Genomic DNA, 17723 nt, shown 5'->3' on the forward strand with positions numbered 1-17723 from the left:
TTAAAGAATTTAAGGAATAACTACATAATATAGCTTTTAAAAATTCAGATATAATTGACATATAACATTATATTAGTTTCAGGTGTACAACATAGCGACTTGCTATTGGTATATATTGCAAAATGATCACCACAGTAAGCCTAATTAACACCCATCGCCTAAGTTACAAATTTTTTTTCTGTTGTGATGAGAACTTTTAAGATTTACTCTCTTAGCAACTTTCAGATAGAGACTATAAAATTATTAACTCTGGTTACCATGCTGGACATTACATCCCATGCCTGTTGCTGGAAGAACATGACCATGTCAAAACTTGTTTGGCACCAAAGCACTTTCTCTGTGGATCTGTAGTTCATTTTGTGCTGCGTCTATGCAATACCAAAATTAATGAACTTGCATTAATGAGAATTTAGTTAAAGATAGTCCAAATCTTCTGTACTGTTTCTTCTAAGCTCAAAACTTTATTGAACTAGAAAGAATGCTAGAGGTGGCCACACATTCTATAAAGATAGATTAAAAATCATAAACTACTGAGCACCATTATTTTGATTAGCCACTTAGACCTCAAATGTATGTGTTTGGTTTATATAACTATTTAAATCGTAAGGTTCATTTTTGTGGAATATAGTATAAACCAATGTGTATTTGGGTGGAGAGAGCTTTATAAGCCTACAATACTGCTGGGTTAATTAATTTCAGGACATTTGCATCACTTCTTTAGGAGTTGAACATATTGGGGTGAAAGCCTCTCTTTTTCATACTTAATTATGAAGAAGAAGCATATCTTGTTCACCCATATCATTGATAGATATAGACATAGTTAAAGGTTTCTTGGGGGTTTGTTTGTTTTTTGTCTTTTAAGAGTAGTATTAGCACTGTGGTGGAGAACCAGGGCTCTGGAAGCCAAGAGAATGGAGTTGATTATCTACTTTATGTTTTATTAGTCATACGATCTCAGGCATTTACTTCAGTCTGTGTGCCTCAGTTTCTCCATCTCTGAAGTGCAAATCATAATTAGGCTTGCCATGAGAATTAACTGAGTTAATGCATATATGGCAGTTTAAACAACACCTGACACAAAGTAAATATTCAATAAATATTGTCTATCATTCTTAGTGATTATAGTCTGATAGACTGACTATTAAATGTAGTGTTTTTACTACCCTGTGTGGATTTAATTTCAGTTTTCTAGGACCGAAAAATACACATGATGATGTATTTCTTGAGTCTAGAAGTCAAGAATGAAATGTCATTTGGGCAATAAAAGGAAGATACATATTTGATTGAGTCGCATATTATCTCTTTTATTCAAATGAATTAATTCTTCTTAGTCACCAAATTATCTAAAATTTGAATATTAAGGTGTTCATAGAAAAATACTATCTGTAGAATTAATAAGAATGCATTTTTTAAAAGATGTTTTGATGAGGGTAGATACATGGATACATTAGGCAGACCCCTTCCTTTATCTCATGGTTGCAAAGGTGACAAAGAGAGCAAGGTGAGGTAAAGCTTGTTCAAGAATAACGGACTTCCCTGGCGGTCCGGTGGTTAAGACTCTGCACTTCCACTGCAGGGGGCATTGGGTTCGACCCCTGGTTGGGGAACGAAGATCCCACATGCTGTGTGGCGTGGCCAAAAAAAAAAAAAAAGTATACCGGAGATTATTAACCTCATTCTAAAAGTTTGGAACACACTCTTATCATTAGACTTTAAAAGTTACACATCCCAGTTCCAAGAGCTCTTCTGCAAAATACTGAAACTTGTTCTTAGAGTTCACAAAACTTTATTAAATATATATTGCTGGCCTGGACCACTGCTGCATTTGTTAGCGGACTCTTTGAACGTTCAGCTCCCAGGAAAATGAACGGAAATGTGCAGTCATTATTTCAGGGATGGTAAATGCAGTCCCAGGGAGGAAACTGAAAACCATAGGACTTCGTTGACCGAAGGCTGTGCCAGCACCACATAACAGGCCATTGGCCACGCAGGTGGACAGTGGGGCCCCACACTGAAACATCTGTTCCCTCCGTGAGACTGCTAAAGGGATGGACACTGCCGGAGGCTGGAATGTAATCAGACAGGTGAAACAGCGACAAGATAAATATTCCTGCTTGAAATAAAAGTAATGCTCATTAATTTATTTTTATATTGCTGTGGTAACTGAGTTTAGAATTCTTGTGAAATACGTTAAACTCTTCACAATATATCCTTTCTCTTTGCAAGGTGTAGAAAATTAGAGAGATGCAAAATGGGATATAATTTTATTTTACTTTAATTTGAAATTTTTTCTGATATTTTAATAGACTTCATTGCATATAATTTGGGTGTCATTCTCTGTACAGACGATGCTACAGAAAAGTGTGTGCAGTTTGCACTTATGGCAAGCGAAGCTCAGCTGCCAAATTCTTATTTGTAAAGTATATCATCATATAATGTAAAAACAGAGTATAAAATATAAATGTTTAAAGTGAAGCTAAAATTGGGATGTTTCTGCTTTTGACCTTGGAAATAAAGGAGAAGAAAGATCTGTGGAAAATAAATACAGCAGTTTTGCTGTATTCTGGTTTGCACATTAAACTGAGCTAATGTTTATTATGGGTCATTCATAAAAACATTCCTTAGTTTACTGAATGAATTTGTGATTGCCCCTTTCAGAGGTGTCTGTGTGTGTATGTATCTGTGTTTAAGTGTTTGCTTGTATTTATGTGTCGGTTTTAAATAAATAATTACAAAAGTGTACTTTCACTTAGCCTGCAGGGGCTTATAATTATTACATTATGCATATTGATTTCTAAATTCAAGTACGTTATAAGCTAAGAGTCATCTATGAAGGTATTGTCTATAGGGCGTTCAGTCAAGAAACAGTGATTGTAAGAGGCATATTCTGTTTTTAGGAAATGGAAACCATTTGGGGTTTAGAATTATTCTGAAAATTCTTTTCGCACACATTTTTTACTTTTGCTTTTCCCACATTGACTCGATCCCACCCAACAAACTGATGTTTATACCATAGCTAATGTCCCTGTACTCACTGATATCCATTGACAAAAATCATATGAACAAGTTATGATTACATTTGTGTTGACATCTCTATTTTTCATATATTTTAAACAATTAGAATGACAGTTTTATCAAGTAATTTTAATCTAGTCAAAAAATATTAGCATTATTTTTTAAAGATTAAATATCAAATCAGTGTGATTTGTCATTTTTCTGGGGTCAACAGATCCTCATTAACATGTCTTAAATAGAGGACAAATGTGTAAACACGGGCATAAGCTATTATACTGAATATTAAATATGCACACGCTCATATATATTTTATTGGAAACTTTTAATGCTGTAGAATTAAGAAATAAACCTGGGGAAGACTAACTTCCTCAAAGATGTTAGGATACAGATTTATTTTTAAGAAGAGCTCTGCTTTGTGGCAAGTCAAAGGATTATGGAGGTAAGAGATTATACAAGGAAAACCTTTAAGAAAATAAATTTTTCTTTGTCATTTCAATATCATTTCTTTGGAAAAGTTCTGAAAGAACAATTTAGTGCTGCTTATACAAAATATACCCCTGATATTACACAAATTGCCGAAGTTCTACTAGAAATTATGGGAAGAATAATGCCAAAAGGAACACCAGAAGTATGTTTACCTTTTAGAATTATAGAATAAGTTCTTTTCATACATGTACACAATTATGAAGAGGCAAAGTCTGCAAGAAACTTCATTTTTCAGGGCAAATGAGGCTTAAAGTGCAAAACAGCAAAGAGTATCATCAGAAACAGGGCTTCAGATAAATGGAATTGGAAATACCTTCTGCATAAGCAGGAATGAATTTACAGTATACTTCTCTGATGTCAGAATAACTTGGGTGGCTGATGTCTTCTAAAAAGCATGAGAGGAAGGTGGAGAACTAAAAGAGGACCCTCCTTTAATTAGGAGTACCATAAAGAACAGGCAGCTGCTTAAAATTAAAAAGAAAATTAAATATTTGGAATGTTATTTGTTTAAACATTATAATATCATGAGAAGGTTTATTACAGATGACCACTACATTTAATGTTCGTAGGAAAATCTAAGACTTTCAAACAAAAGCCAAAAATAGACAAAACTCATCAATATAGGCTTTGTAGAAAGGCTGCGTTGCCGTTTGAACTCAGTCTAAGGGAGAGAATCTTCTTATTTTTACTTCTCCTATGAATTGATCTTTGTCTCACTCTAGTGTCAACCTGTAAAGTTAATGTATTCTTTTTTGAAATTGCTTTATTCCTTTTGCTCCTGCAGAGTGACATTTTTCACCGTTGCAGCTGACTAAGCCATGTAATCAATTAAAATTAAAAAGCTTAATGAATTTTAAACAAATATATATATATATATATATATTTTTTTTTTCTTTTGATTTCTCTTTCAGGAAGTTGATGGCAATAAAGTTATGTCTTCATTTGCCCCACACAACTCATCTACCTCACCTCAGAAGGCAGAAGAAGGTGGGCGACAGAGTGGCGAGTCCTTGTCTAGTACAGCCCTGGGGACTCCTGAGCGGCGCAAAGGCAGCTTAGCTGATGTTGTTGACACCTTGAAGCAGAGGAAGATGGAAGAGCTCATCAAAAATGAGCCAGAAGGTAAAGGATGGAAAAGAAAACAAACCTGATTTTAATGGTTTGATTTTAACTTCTAGCTCCCTTTTCTGACGCACTCTCAAGGTTAAATTGGAAGAAACCGAATGCAATGAAGATGCACAGTATTTTTTTTTTAGAAACATATTTATACGTCTAACCCCAATTTTATAAATCATTAATTTTTGTTATGATGTCTTCCTTATTTTCACACGAGTAAGTTGTGGTTGAGTAAAACTTAAGGTTCAAGAATACAAAGTGACAGAAGAGCCCAGGACAGTCACCGCCTACCTGCCAGATATGTGCAGTCTAGTTTGTGCTTCCCCACCAGGGCCATTTTACAACTTTGTTACATTTTATAACCTTTATACATTAATGCATCTTAGACTGCCTAGACAATTGGGTCTATTTTTTGTATAGTCTAAAATTAGTATGGTTAGAACTATTGTGTATTTGAAAAGTAGTGATTCTCTTACTGTTAGCTCAGCTGAGGTTCCCAGTTTTTCAACTTCCAGGATGCCTTTCTTTTAAGATTTCATTTTCTAAATCTCTTCAATAGTTACAGATAGTCTCCTACAGGTGATAATGCTCATGGACTCATCTTAAAATGAAAGCAAACAAACTAGTAAAACGATTGATGCAAACTGTATAATTTATGAATAAGTGATAGTCATCCTTTACGTTACAGATGTTTACTAACTCCTGTTTAAAACCTATGTGCATCCTAAACACGGATGCCACGTTGCACACAAGAACATGCCTCCTATTTATTTCAGAGTCAGATGGAAAAGTAAAACAAACAAACATAAAACAGTGACATAAAAAGACATGCTTTACACCAAAAATATACTGCATTTATACTATTTAACACTATTTTTAACTGTTGTTAGGACACTGGTAAATTATATCTGGCACAAAATGTATGTTAACCAGTATTTGGAGTCATGTGGTAATTAAATATTTCTGGGTCTCTACCAGATGCATAGCTGGGACATGGATTTTAGTTAAAATTTATGTAATTCACATGATCTTACAGTTGGAAGGAATTTTGGAAATAATCTAGTCAGCCAAAGACTTTTTGGCTCTAATCTTCATGGAGATAAAAATGGAGTTTTGAGGAGGACCCACACAACCTTTTTCTTTTAATGTGCTGCATTTTTTTCTGATAGTAAAAATAGTATTTTCTTACTATAAGAGTTGTTTAAAAAAACAGAAAAATTAAAAGGAAGATGATAAAAATCACCCAGAATCATAGCTTTCTGGTATAACATCTTTATGATAGTTTTCTTTTTCTTTATTTTTGTATATACTATTCATTTTGCATGATTAACTTTCTGCATTTAAAATTATTTTGCATCTTTTATGTTGTGATACAGCATTATTAACTAAAGTCCATAGTTTATTCAGATTTCTTTAGTTTTCACCGTGTGCTTTTTCTCTTCTAGGATGCCATCGCATAACAGATTACATTTAGCTATTTAGTTCTCATGTCTCCTTGGGCTCCTTTTGGCTGCAACAGTTTCTCAGGCTGTTCTTGTTTTTGATAACCTTGAAAATTTTGAGGAATACTGTTCAGATATATTGTAGAATGCCACTCTATTAGAATTTGTCTGGTGGTTTTCTCATAATTAAACTGGGACTGTGGGTTTGGGTAGAAAGACCACAGAAACCAAGTACCATTCTTGTCACATCACATCAAAAGTACATACTTACGATGTGATTTACGAATGTTGGGGTTGACCTTGATCACCTGGCTGATAACAGTGTTTCTCGGGTTTCTCCACTGTAAAGCCTCCCTGCCCCCTTTCGGTACCTTACTCTGTGGAAGGAAGGTGCTGTGTACAGCCCACATTTAAGGAGTAGGGGACCTTGATCCCCATCCTTCACAGTGAATCATCGAGAAATTTATTTGTATTTATTCTTTATTGGAGATTTATCTCTTCTCTGTCATTTACTTATTCAATCACTTATTTATATCAGTATGAACTCATGGATGTTTATTTTATACTTTGAATTATAATACAATTTTTTATTTTGTTAGTCACATTGTTCCAGCTTTGTTCATTGGAGGCTCCTTCTATTGTCACTTTGACGTACCACTGTGATGGTGGGTTTTTTCTTTTTTTTTGAACACTTGTTTACTTTCTGGTGCTATAAGATACTGCAGATTCATCTTGTATCTTTCCTTCTCCCAGTCCTAGAATAAGCCATTTCTCTAAGAAGCCCTGGTTCCTTTTATTGGAGAATGGTGTTAGAAAGCAAGATCTGGATATGAAGTGTGCTCTTTGCTACTGAGGTGTCATTTCTTTTAGGGCCTTGGTATTCCCTCAGCGTTTCATGTGAGCTTCCTTCCAGGTGGGTGCACAGACTCTTAATTTGGAAGTATATGACAGGCTGAAGCCAAACGAATAATTCCTAACAGGAAAAAGGGCAGGAGACAGTGCTTGCCAATTTGCTTAGCAGGAAACATTCAGAGGTACTGGGAATTAGGAGAAAATTAGCTACACAGGCAAAAGAACAGAGATAGAGCATCCATGGCAGAAAGAGTTGACACGAAGAAATATCGTTACGTATGTGGACATTAGACTGTTTTCATTATTGTATTTCCCACAGCTCTTTTTTTGTACTTTCCTTCCTACAAATATATTAAAAGCTCAGCTCAAGAGTGACTTGTTATTGAATAATACAAAGATATTGAGAAAATACAAAGATAGTCTTTATGGAAGACTGGCATATAGGTTGAACATGCCAAGCATCTAGAAGCCCGAGTCCCAGAAAGATAGTTTTTGTATGAATACACAACGACTAAGATGGTGTTATGTTTATGTACACAAGATTCCTAGACATGCTTTGAGTACACAGAAATGTAAGTAGACTCACAGTTACTTATTTATTTACTTACTTACAATTGAAGCATAGGTGATTTACAATGTGTTAGTTTCTGGTGTACAGCAAAGGGATTCAGTTATGCTTATTTATAATATTCTTTTCCATTATGGTTTATCACAGGATATTGAATACAGCTCCCTGTGCTATCCAGTAGGACCTTGCTGTTTATCTATTTTATGTACACAAGTTTGTATCTGATAATCCCAAACTCCTAATTACCCCTCTCCCACCCCCTTTCCCCTTTGGTAAGTTTGTTTTCTGTATCTATGAGTCTGTTTCTCTTTTGCAAATAAGTTCATTTGTGTCATTTTATAGATTCCACATGTAAGTGATGTCCTATGGTATTTGTCTTTCTCTTTCTGACTGACTTCACTAAGTGTGATAATCTCTAGATCCATACATGTTGCTGCAAATGGCATTATTTCATTCTTGTTTATAGCTGAGTAGTATTCCATTGTATATATGTATATACCCCATCTTCTTTATCCATTCGTCTGTCAGTGGACGTTTAGGTTGCTTCCATGTCTTGGCTATTTTAAATAGTACTGCTATGAACATTGAGGTGCATATATCTTTTCAAATTAGAATTTTCTCCGGATATATGCACAGGAGTGGGATTGCTGGACCATACGGCAACTCTATTTTTAGTTTTCTAAGGAACCTCCATACTGTTTTCCATAGTGGCTGCACCAACTCACATTCCCACCAATGGAGGGTTCCCTTTTCTCCACACCCTCTATAGCATTTATTGTTTGTAGACTTTCTCATTATGGCCATTCTGATTGGTGTGAGGTGGTACCTCATGGTAGTTTTGATTTGCATTTCTCTAATATTAGTGATGTTGAGCATCTTTTCATGTGCCTATTGGCCATCTGTATGTCTTCTTTGGAGAAATTAGACTCACTTTTATTGATGAAGAAATTTGCTCTTGTAAGAATATTTAGTAACTGCAACTATTGGGAGTATTATCAAGGAGCAATTTATATATCTGAGTAAAGTGATGTTCTTAATCACCAAGAAAAAAATAATAACACGGCAGAAAATTGTATCATAGAAAAGGAATAGAGTGTTAAAGGAAATTTCTTTCTATTTTTTTTTAACTGCAAAAAGAGAAAAAGGGAGAAATATATCTAGGAAGATATGTGAAAGGCTCCACAGCAAGTGGGAAGTTACATTCTAAATATTCTGATTCTTATTATCTCTATTTTCAGATGAGGAAACTGATGTTGAATATGTCACAGGGTGACTGTTGGGGTCATTATTCAAACTGATTAAAAAACTCCACTAATTAAAGGGTATGGTTAGACATGAGAATGGACACCAAAACCTGACATTAGCCAAACATCAGGACAGTGACATTGCATACAGTACAAACAAATGATCTGTAGTTCTGTGATGTACTATAACATCAAAAGAATAAAATACCTAGGAATAAATTTAATGAAAAAGTACAAAACAGTGTTATAGTTCTGTGATGAGGGCAGTAATATGGGGATGAGGAGAGTAGGGAGAGAGTGAATGGAACTAAATGTTAAGCTGACAGATATCTGCTACGGAAAAATCTTTTCTTCCCTCAAGCTATGTTTTCCATTGTTTTTCAAAGGCCATTAAAATGAACAGCAGGTTGTGATGAAAATTTCATTAAGCCCCAGCTAAATCGTTATGAGAGTGCCATATTCATGCCTTTGCTTCCTCTCATGGGGGGGGATGCAGATTTCAATAGAAGGTCCGTATTATTTCCGACCTTATCCCTGCCAACAGCAAACTAGCAGAAATTCAGAAGTTAGAAGAGAGTGGTGTGTCGTACAAAAGGAGGCCACCGAGGTAAAATGGTTAGAAAGAAAATAAGATTTGCATATGGGCCGAAGAAAAAATGGCTCTTTTATTCGAGCTAGCTTATCTTTTCAAGCCATTAATTAAAATATTTTAAAAGTTATAAATAGAAAATATATTTATATACTTTTGTTTGTATCTTTTTCCTCCATCAGAATTTTTGTCTGTCATTACTTTAAAAGTTCTGGTGCTGAAGATTCTCATTTGTCCAGTGACACTTTAACTGATGTGGAGCCTGCCAAAGTTCATAGTGAATTTTCAGTTTGAAATGTCTGACCTATGTAATATATATTTTATATTTGGTAGTAACTATGCTCTATCAGTTGTTTTTTTTAACTATTAGACTTAGGAGTTACGAATGACAAGCTTTAATATCATAATATGTGATACATTATTCCTATATCAAGGCCTTGAATAAATGATATGTATTCGGTTGTTTGCATATATTAAGTGCATATCATGTGTTAATGATAGTGTTAAGTACTTTATATGAAATAGTTTATTTAATCTTTACATAAACCTCATAACCAGGGCTATTATGTATAGCTATTCCAGTTTCAGGAAATGCCATACACATGAACTAAATATTCTGTTTCTTATTATCTCCATTTTCAGATGAGGAAACTGATGATTAAATATGTCACGGGGTGACTGTCGGGTCATCATTCAAACTGAAGTCAACCTTAAACTAAAATTCATGCCCTTAACCACTACTTACACTGTTTTTTCTAATTAGGAATTTTGCCAGTAGTAGTTTAATGTTAACACATTAATACATGTGTCCCTAAATTCCTATGAAATATTGAATAAGAAAGTAGTATTCCATAATTTTCTGCTAAAGTAAATTTCAGATTCCTCAATGGTGATCAAATTTCCAGAAAGCTTTAATTGAAAATCAGCTCAGTTTAAACTGTTTGATTTTAAAGTGTTAAAAAAAAATGCCTTGGAAGATATGTTAAGAAAAACTTGTTTTAGAAGAATGTCTGGGAGCAAGTTAGTTTGGCATAATAAAAATTCGGAATTGGAATGAAATGTAGACACATTTTAGCCCTCTCTCCTCATTTAGAGAGAGACAGAGAGAACTGAGGTAGAGATGTACTTGAGATCACACAGCAAGTTAGTGTTAAAGCTAGAATGAGAATCCAGTGCACATCCTACAGGTCCAGGTGCCTTTTTCCTCCAGTTCAGTTATGTCATACCTTCTGGTATTCTTTACTCTCTCTGTCTTGATTTTTTTAGAAATAATGTCATCACCCCATCTTAGTTTTAAACAGTATATCATTGATCATTAAATTAAATCTGAGCAAATCTAAGATAACCACCTATCTTAATTTAGCTAATAAAACCAAGATAGATGGGTATCCACAAATGTCCTGTGTTCTCAAGTTCCAGGTATCTAGGGACTGTAGTCTATAACTACAGATCAGCCTTTAAATTTAGGGGTCAGATCCAGACTTTGATTTTCATTCAAACCTTAGGCTCAGAACAGTGCAGGTGCAAGTAATTTTTACCTTGATGAGAACTTTATATATCTCATTTAAAATAGAATCCTTTTAGATACAAGATTGTAACAGGCTTCATATTTTAACTTTTCTATATTAATGTCTATAGTACTCCTATGTCACTTTGGAATGACCTTTTCAGCTTATTTATATCTCTTCCTCCTAGAAACACAACAAACAACACCTTTTCTTCATTCCCATCCCCTCTATCTGTAATTCTGTTCCTCATTTCTCCAAGTCCAAGTTGCTAGAAAGAGTTATTTACACTCACTGCATTAACTTTTTCATCTTTTTGAGAACTGTTACTTGCCTCCCTCCATTGTTAGTTACTTAACTGTATTGTGACTGTCCATTTATTTGTCAAGTTTCTTCCCCTGTATTAAATGCCTTAAGGGTGAGGATAGTGCACATACTAAATATTTAATATATTTGTTGAAAGGACGTTTATACTGCTTCAGTGTTACCCTGCTGTCTTGGGAAAAGGAGAGGAAAGACCTTAATAAATACACGACCCTTCTGCCAGATGTTATGTGAGCTACCTCATTTAATCCTCAGAAACTCCGAAGCTGGTATTATTACTTATCTTAAAAACTAAAAATCAAGTTTTAGTAACTTGTTCATGTTCTTGTCATATGGAGGAACTAGAATTAGAACGAACTTCTTTTCCTCCGCAAAACTACTTGGCATTGAACACAAGACCCGACCCTTTAATCCCCTTAACGTTACTTTCCACCTTTCTCTAAGGTACATGTTCTCATGCTGTCTTTATTAAAGAAACTGCATGCAGTTCTCTCAACACTCTGTATTTTTAATACTACTCTGCCTTTTCATATGCAGTTTCCTCTGCCTTAAATATCATACCCTGTCTTATCCACCTAATGAATTTATATGCACCCTTTAAGACTCAACGCCTTCTCTGAACACCTTTGTCAGAATTTGATTTAGTCTACACTGCTAACATAACTCATCCCTGTTAGTTCTGACCACATTACCATCATTGTTTATTTACCTGCTGTCTTCCACAGCTGTAAGTATGTGAACGTTGAAATGAGTTCTTGGTTTGATTATCTGTGTCTCTCCGCTTCCTAATAATGAACTTGATGCATAGTAGGTGATTGTGTTACCTGTGGATGACGGTCCACCCACTAATTGACATTTTTAGCCTTTGCTAACACTCCCCTAAAAATTGAGTAGATTTCACTGCTTGCCTTCTGTTTTTTTTTTTTTTTTTAATTATTTATTTATTTTTGGCTGCATTGGCTCCTCGTTACTGCTCACAAGCTTTCTCTAGTTGTGGCAAGCTGGGGCTACTCTTTGTTGTGGTGTGAGGGCTTCTCATTGCAGTGGCTTCTCTTGTTGTGGAGCACGGGCTCTAGGCACGCGGGCTTCAGTAGTTGCAGCACATGGGCTCAGTATTTGTGGCTCGCAGGCTCTACAGCGCAGGCTCAGCAGTTGTGGCCCATGGGCTTAGTTGCTCCGAGGCATGTGGGATCCTCCTGGAACAGGGATCGAACCCTTGTCCCCTGCATTGGCAGGTAGATTCCCAACCGCTGGGCCACCAGGGAAGTCCCCGCCTTCTGTTTTCACTGCCCTCTTTTCTCATGTCCTACTCAGTTAACCTTCCTACCTGTTTATCTCATTCATCTTGGCCTCTCCATCCTTCTTGTCATTATTGAATCTTTGAGATCATTACTTTAAATTCTTCCTGTGACTTAGAGGTTAAAGTATTGTCCCCGGTCACAAAGCTAGGTATTAAGATCCAGGATACAAAACTAAAATACACACGTAACAAAAACTTTATATATTTTATGGTCACACTAATCTTTGAAATAACTGTAGTATTGCTAATATATTGGCATTATCTATGAATTTGTGGCCACAGATTACAATTTCCCCCCACTGCTACGGGCAAAGTAAAAAGTGAATTGATCTGTGACTAATTTTCCAGAATTCGATGCTGTGAATGGTTCTTTAATAGTGTTTCATCATAATGGAGACCAGCACTCTTTTCTAGGACAGAGCTGGCATGGGAGAGAGAGTTATTATTTCTTACGATGAGCTCAAGATGCTAACAGGCTACAGTTGGATCTATCACTCCACCACCCCACCCCGCCCCCCCACAGTTCATCTCCGGAGGCCTGTAGTCAAAGAAAAGTAACTGACCCAACTCCTTCCTTGTTCCCTCCAGTCTTTCAGGGACTCTAAGATGTTCCCTCAAGGGGAGAGTTTCCAAACTCAGGATTCAGGAGTTCCTTCAGAGGGCTTATAAATCCTAGAAATTGTATGCAGAATGGGGAAAATATGTATATTTGTGTGTTTTTTGAGACCTAGTTCGTCGTTCTTATCTGACTTTCAAATCAATTCATGATGAAAAAGGGTAACTGCACTGACTCAGGGTTTGAGTTGCAGTCCTGGTTCTGCCACTGATTACTGTGTGTAAGATATATATCAATATAGTTTAGTCTCTGATCAGTTTTGAAGCATTAACTTACAAGTATTTAGCAATATTTGGGAATGCCATTGTATCTGTTTTGCCACATTTGAGGGAAATGCAGCTTTTAAATTTAAGTAAGGATTTCTTTGCATTAAACTGAGCATCTACCTTATAATTTATATTATAAAAGACATTATATTTACCTGCCTTTAAATTGCTGTAGTAATTGTGTTAATGTAATAAATATCTGTCCTCTGTTGGCAAATCTAACTGCCCTACTTTCTTCAGAGGGTTGTTAAAGGAAACAAATGAGGTAATGCACATGAAAGTACTTTATAAATTATAACCAACTTGGAATTGTACCAGTTATTGTCATTACCACATCTTGGCTGGTTAGAAACATTGTTACTTTAGGCATACCAGAAACCTTATATGGCTCCAGTGATGCTTTCCCAGGATACTTACATGTACTGAAAAATTCTGGTTCAGACCTGCAAAATTCTGGAAATTTAGGATATGTAATCCACAACAAAAACGACAAACCCAACATTCATGAAAATCCTAGGATAGCTAGTTGTTTTGAAGTTTATTTATATAAATTTCCCTAAATAAAATATGGTTAGGCAAGTTGGTACCTGAAGAATTACTCTTCAAAAAGAAAGAAGATTTCTCTATATTGATACGGATAACATTGCAAAATGTGACCAATATGAGCCTAGGAGAAGCAATTTAACATTGGGTTTGTGGATTTCTTATATTCTTATTTCTACAGTAAATGTGAATGTGTACTGAAGACAAAGATAATTGAAGGCTCCCTTGGCCAAAAGTTTCATAATTTTCTAAGATTTTAGCTTTCTCTCATTTGTTCTTCCTCCCTCCCCTATTTTGATTTTTTTCTTTTCATTCCTTTTGTGTGTACACGTGGGTATGTGTGTAGTCCTCCTTTCTGAGCCCACATATGCTTGGTTTTATTTAGCATCTGTATCTGTCACTGTTCTTCCTTCTTAGAGTATGATGCCCACAGCTCCAAAATTGTTACACCATGATGAGTGTACCCCTTGTGTGTGAGATACTGCATTTATTTGTGAAATTTTGTTTCTACTAGAACTAGACTTTGTCATCACTTACACAATTGGGACTTTTTCCTGAACTTCTTCAAAAAAATCTTTGCTCACAATTTTATATTACAAGACCCTAAAGGCATAACCTATTACTACCAAAGTCACCCAGTGTTACTTTGCATGAAACAGTTCATTGCTTTTAGTACAGACTTCCCAAAAACGTTCTCTTTTTTAAGAACTAATAAAATAATGGAATGAGTTTGGAAAAGTATATATTGTGACAGATCTCAAGACTTCACCCTCAGAGTCACCTACAGACCGGAGACCATCACTGGGTGAAGAAAATATTGGGAGTTTTATTGTCATCAATTTTCTCTCTCGCTCTGTCTGTCTCCGTCTCTGTCTCTGCCTGCCTGTCTGTCTCTCTGTCTCTTTCTCTTTCTTTCTCTCCAGCAGATACAGCAGGGAATATTGTTCAGTGGATATCACCCTGACACCATGCAGTCAGTATACTACAAATTCTCAGCGGCAAAGGCCAAAAAACTTCCTCTTAACTCCATGTATACCATTTCTAGGGTTGGGCTGGACACTTTTTAAGTTTATAACTGTACGTTTATGAAACAAAAAAGTGTAAATTCTTGGTCATGAATGATGCTGTCTTAAAACTTAAAAATATGTATGAATATCCTTGTGTAATGTATCTTTTTGATATTTGCTTCTGTCACATCTATTGAAAATTATTCCATTTAGTTGCTTGTACCTTCTGTGGTACTTTACTTGTGTTTTTCTTCCCCCCAAATAATTACGTGTTAATGGACTTTTAATTTCTATTACAAATGTGTTGACATATAGACCCATTAGATTCTCTAAATGGACATAAAGCTTTTTCTCCTTGTTTTAAGATGTATTTTAGGGGTCCTAAAGTAGATATTATAAGCAGTGTATTTCCATCTGTGCTGTGCCACGGCGTTATATATAATTATTCTGTGGAAAAGACGGGCCCCTGGTGCATGGTATTTGGCCTTGTGAACATCCCTACAGGCACCGAGCGTTTGATGTTTGAGTTTACGTTAGAAATCACAACGCCTCCTCTTTTACTTTAAATGTCTGTTGTTGAGCAGCCCTTTAGAATTTAAACTGAACCATATTACATTAACAGATAAGTTGAAATTGAAATTCAAAATTACCCCCTAACTTTACCAACTTTTTACTTATTATTTTTATAAGGAAATTATGGAGATTGGCTTTCCTAAATTCAAAATCCCAAAGCATTCCGTTAAATTAAGAGTATTGAAATTCACTCTTATTTTAAAGCCACATTTGATGAGGTGGGAAAAATAAAAACTGGAACGGATCAGGGGGAAAGCCTAAAGATACTTTAATTGGCAGAGGTTTGAGTTGCTTTTGTTTAGTTACTCACTGTCCTTTTGACAAAGTACACGTTGAAGAGGTTTTGTAAGTGCTGTTGCACTGAAGGACAAACAAGGGTACTTTTCAGTTGAGCCCTTTTCAGTTTTGTTCCTCACACTCCCACCGCTGTTGGAGGCTACTCCTAATGCATTGTGGCTACGGGTTCGTCTATGCAGTCTGTCACTGGAAAATGTCTCTTCTTGCTGAGCCTGCTGGAGTCTAACTTCCAGGCACCCTTTTCCAAGGCACCACTGTATGGAAATCGACACTCATAAAATGATGATAAAGAAAAGAGTTTATTTTTTAAAGGTCAGGACAAAAAGACACCCTCAAATGCTGTAGAACCGATGTCTTTAGGAATAAGTGTTTTAACTTTAGCACAGAGTACACTGAGTCTGAAGCCTTGTAATCTTTCAACACTAGAGTGAAACGTATTCACCCTCATCTTCGTTTCAAGCGGTATCCATCACAGCGGTTTATCTTGATGTTGTTGATTTCATTAAGTGTTACAGAAAATTAATTTATATTTTCTCAGAAGACCTTCTGACTTGGATGGTAATGGCTCAGGGATTGCCTTTGGGGGACCTTCTTCAGAGTAGGAGGTCCCTGAGCTGAGATCCAGGGCTATCTGTACAAGAATCCCATTCGGCCAAGAAAGCTTACATTTTTCTTTTCAATTAGAACTTGTACTTTCGTTAATAAAATGTAATCATATTTAAGACCATGTCCTTAATGCTCATCCTTCTGTGAACAATCAAGGCGGCCTTCTTTTTACAGGTGGCTATCTGTTACACAAGAAGAGTACTATTTGATTCCTGCTTATACCTGAGTTTACCTACCAACAGGACTGTGAAAATCATTGCAAACTTGTCTCCACCCAGATGTTTCTAATATTTCCTAAACCTTTCAGATAAATGAGGTACCCCTGTTTTCCTTGTCCATAACTAAAACCCTCGGGTCCAGACTTTGAGTTATAATGCAGGGAGCACTTGAAAAACACCCATTGACCCAGGCTGGACATGGACATTAGGGGAGGGTGCCGGACCTTCTTGCGGCTGACGTGCCACAGCTTTTGGAGATATCACTTATTCGAGAGTGAAGAGCCAGCCACCTGTTTCTGAGGCCTCTGTTCCCTCACATTAAAGGTTCAGGCCCTTGCTGAATCTTAACACTCTAATCTGGGGAACACACACAGCATTTTTCTGAAGCTGATTTGTCAGACTCGACTAGCCGGAGGATTTTGTGTGTTTGCGCGCGTGTGTGCTTTTCACTCAGTTACCCCTGAGGCACTTGTCACGACTGTGCATATTAAAATTAATCAGACCTCCTAGGCCCATGTGTCTGTGTGTTTCACATGAAGAAGTGGATATCAAGCAAATGCCCTAATTAAATGGGCCTGCTTGGTTTTGTTCTAGTGGATGCTTGGTCTTTTTTTTTTAATAGGAGTTACTTATGGGGAAGGCACGGACAGCACTAGAGTCGGTGGAGAGCTCACTCAGAGTTTCCTTTGCCACCTGCTCCCAGAGTTCTGAGACCTCAAGGACTCCCAGTGTGCCCTCCTTAACCACCCTTAATGTTGAAGAAAAATATGGCCAAGATCGTGAGGGAGCAATGAGGCTAGGGCAGAACAGGATGAGCATATGACCTGGATATTTGGGTTGATTAAGATAGTCTTTCCTCCATGTCGATAATCTTCGGATACCAGATTGTGCTCCGTGCTCCCACTTTTGGATGATGGAGTTTGACACTGAGGGGAAGATATTATGTAGAATTCAGAGCTAATGCCCTTTTCTTTATGCCCTGAATTTGAAAGCCGACTTTTATTCATATATCTTTTCGGTCATCTACATATCATGTAGAAACCATTTATGAGACAATAAGTAATAAATAAATATATACATACACACACGTGTGTGTGTGTGTGTGTGTGTGTGTGTGTGTGTGTAATTTCACTTTTACTCTGATGTTTTCTGGCTT

The 17723-nt window shown here is 36.2% G+C and overlaps 1 protein-coding gene across 1 annotated transcript in view; it reads left to right on the top strand.

Annotated features, from left to right (window-relative positions):
* The window catches only part of SOX5 (SRY-box transcription factor 5), a 963387-nt gene that overhangs the window by 667719 nt on the left and 277945 nt on the right, over window positions 1-17723 (top strand). Inside the window, exon 7 of the mRNA XM_060165318.1 lies at window positions 4413-4623. Coding sequence (XP_060021301.1) covers window positions 4413-4623 — 211 coding nt within the window. The remainder of the gene's footprint in view (window positions 1-4412; window positions 4624-17723) is intronic.

This window comes from Lagenorhynchus albirostris, chromosome 11 (assembly GCF_949774975.1).
Source record: "Lagenorhynchus albirostris chromosome 11, mLagAlb1.1, whole genome shotgun sequence".
Taxonomy (NCBI): Eukaryota; Metazoa; Chordata; class Mammalia; order Artiodactyla; family Delphinidae; genus Lagenorhynchus; species Lagenorhynchus albirostris.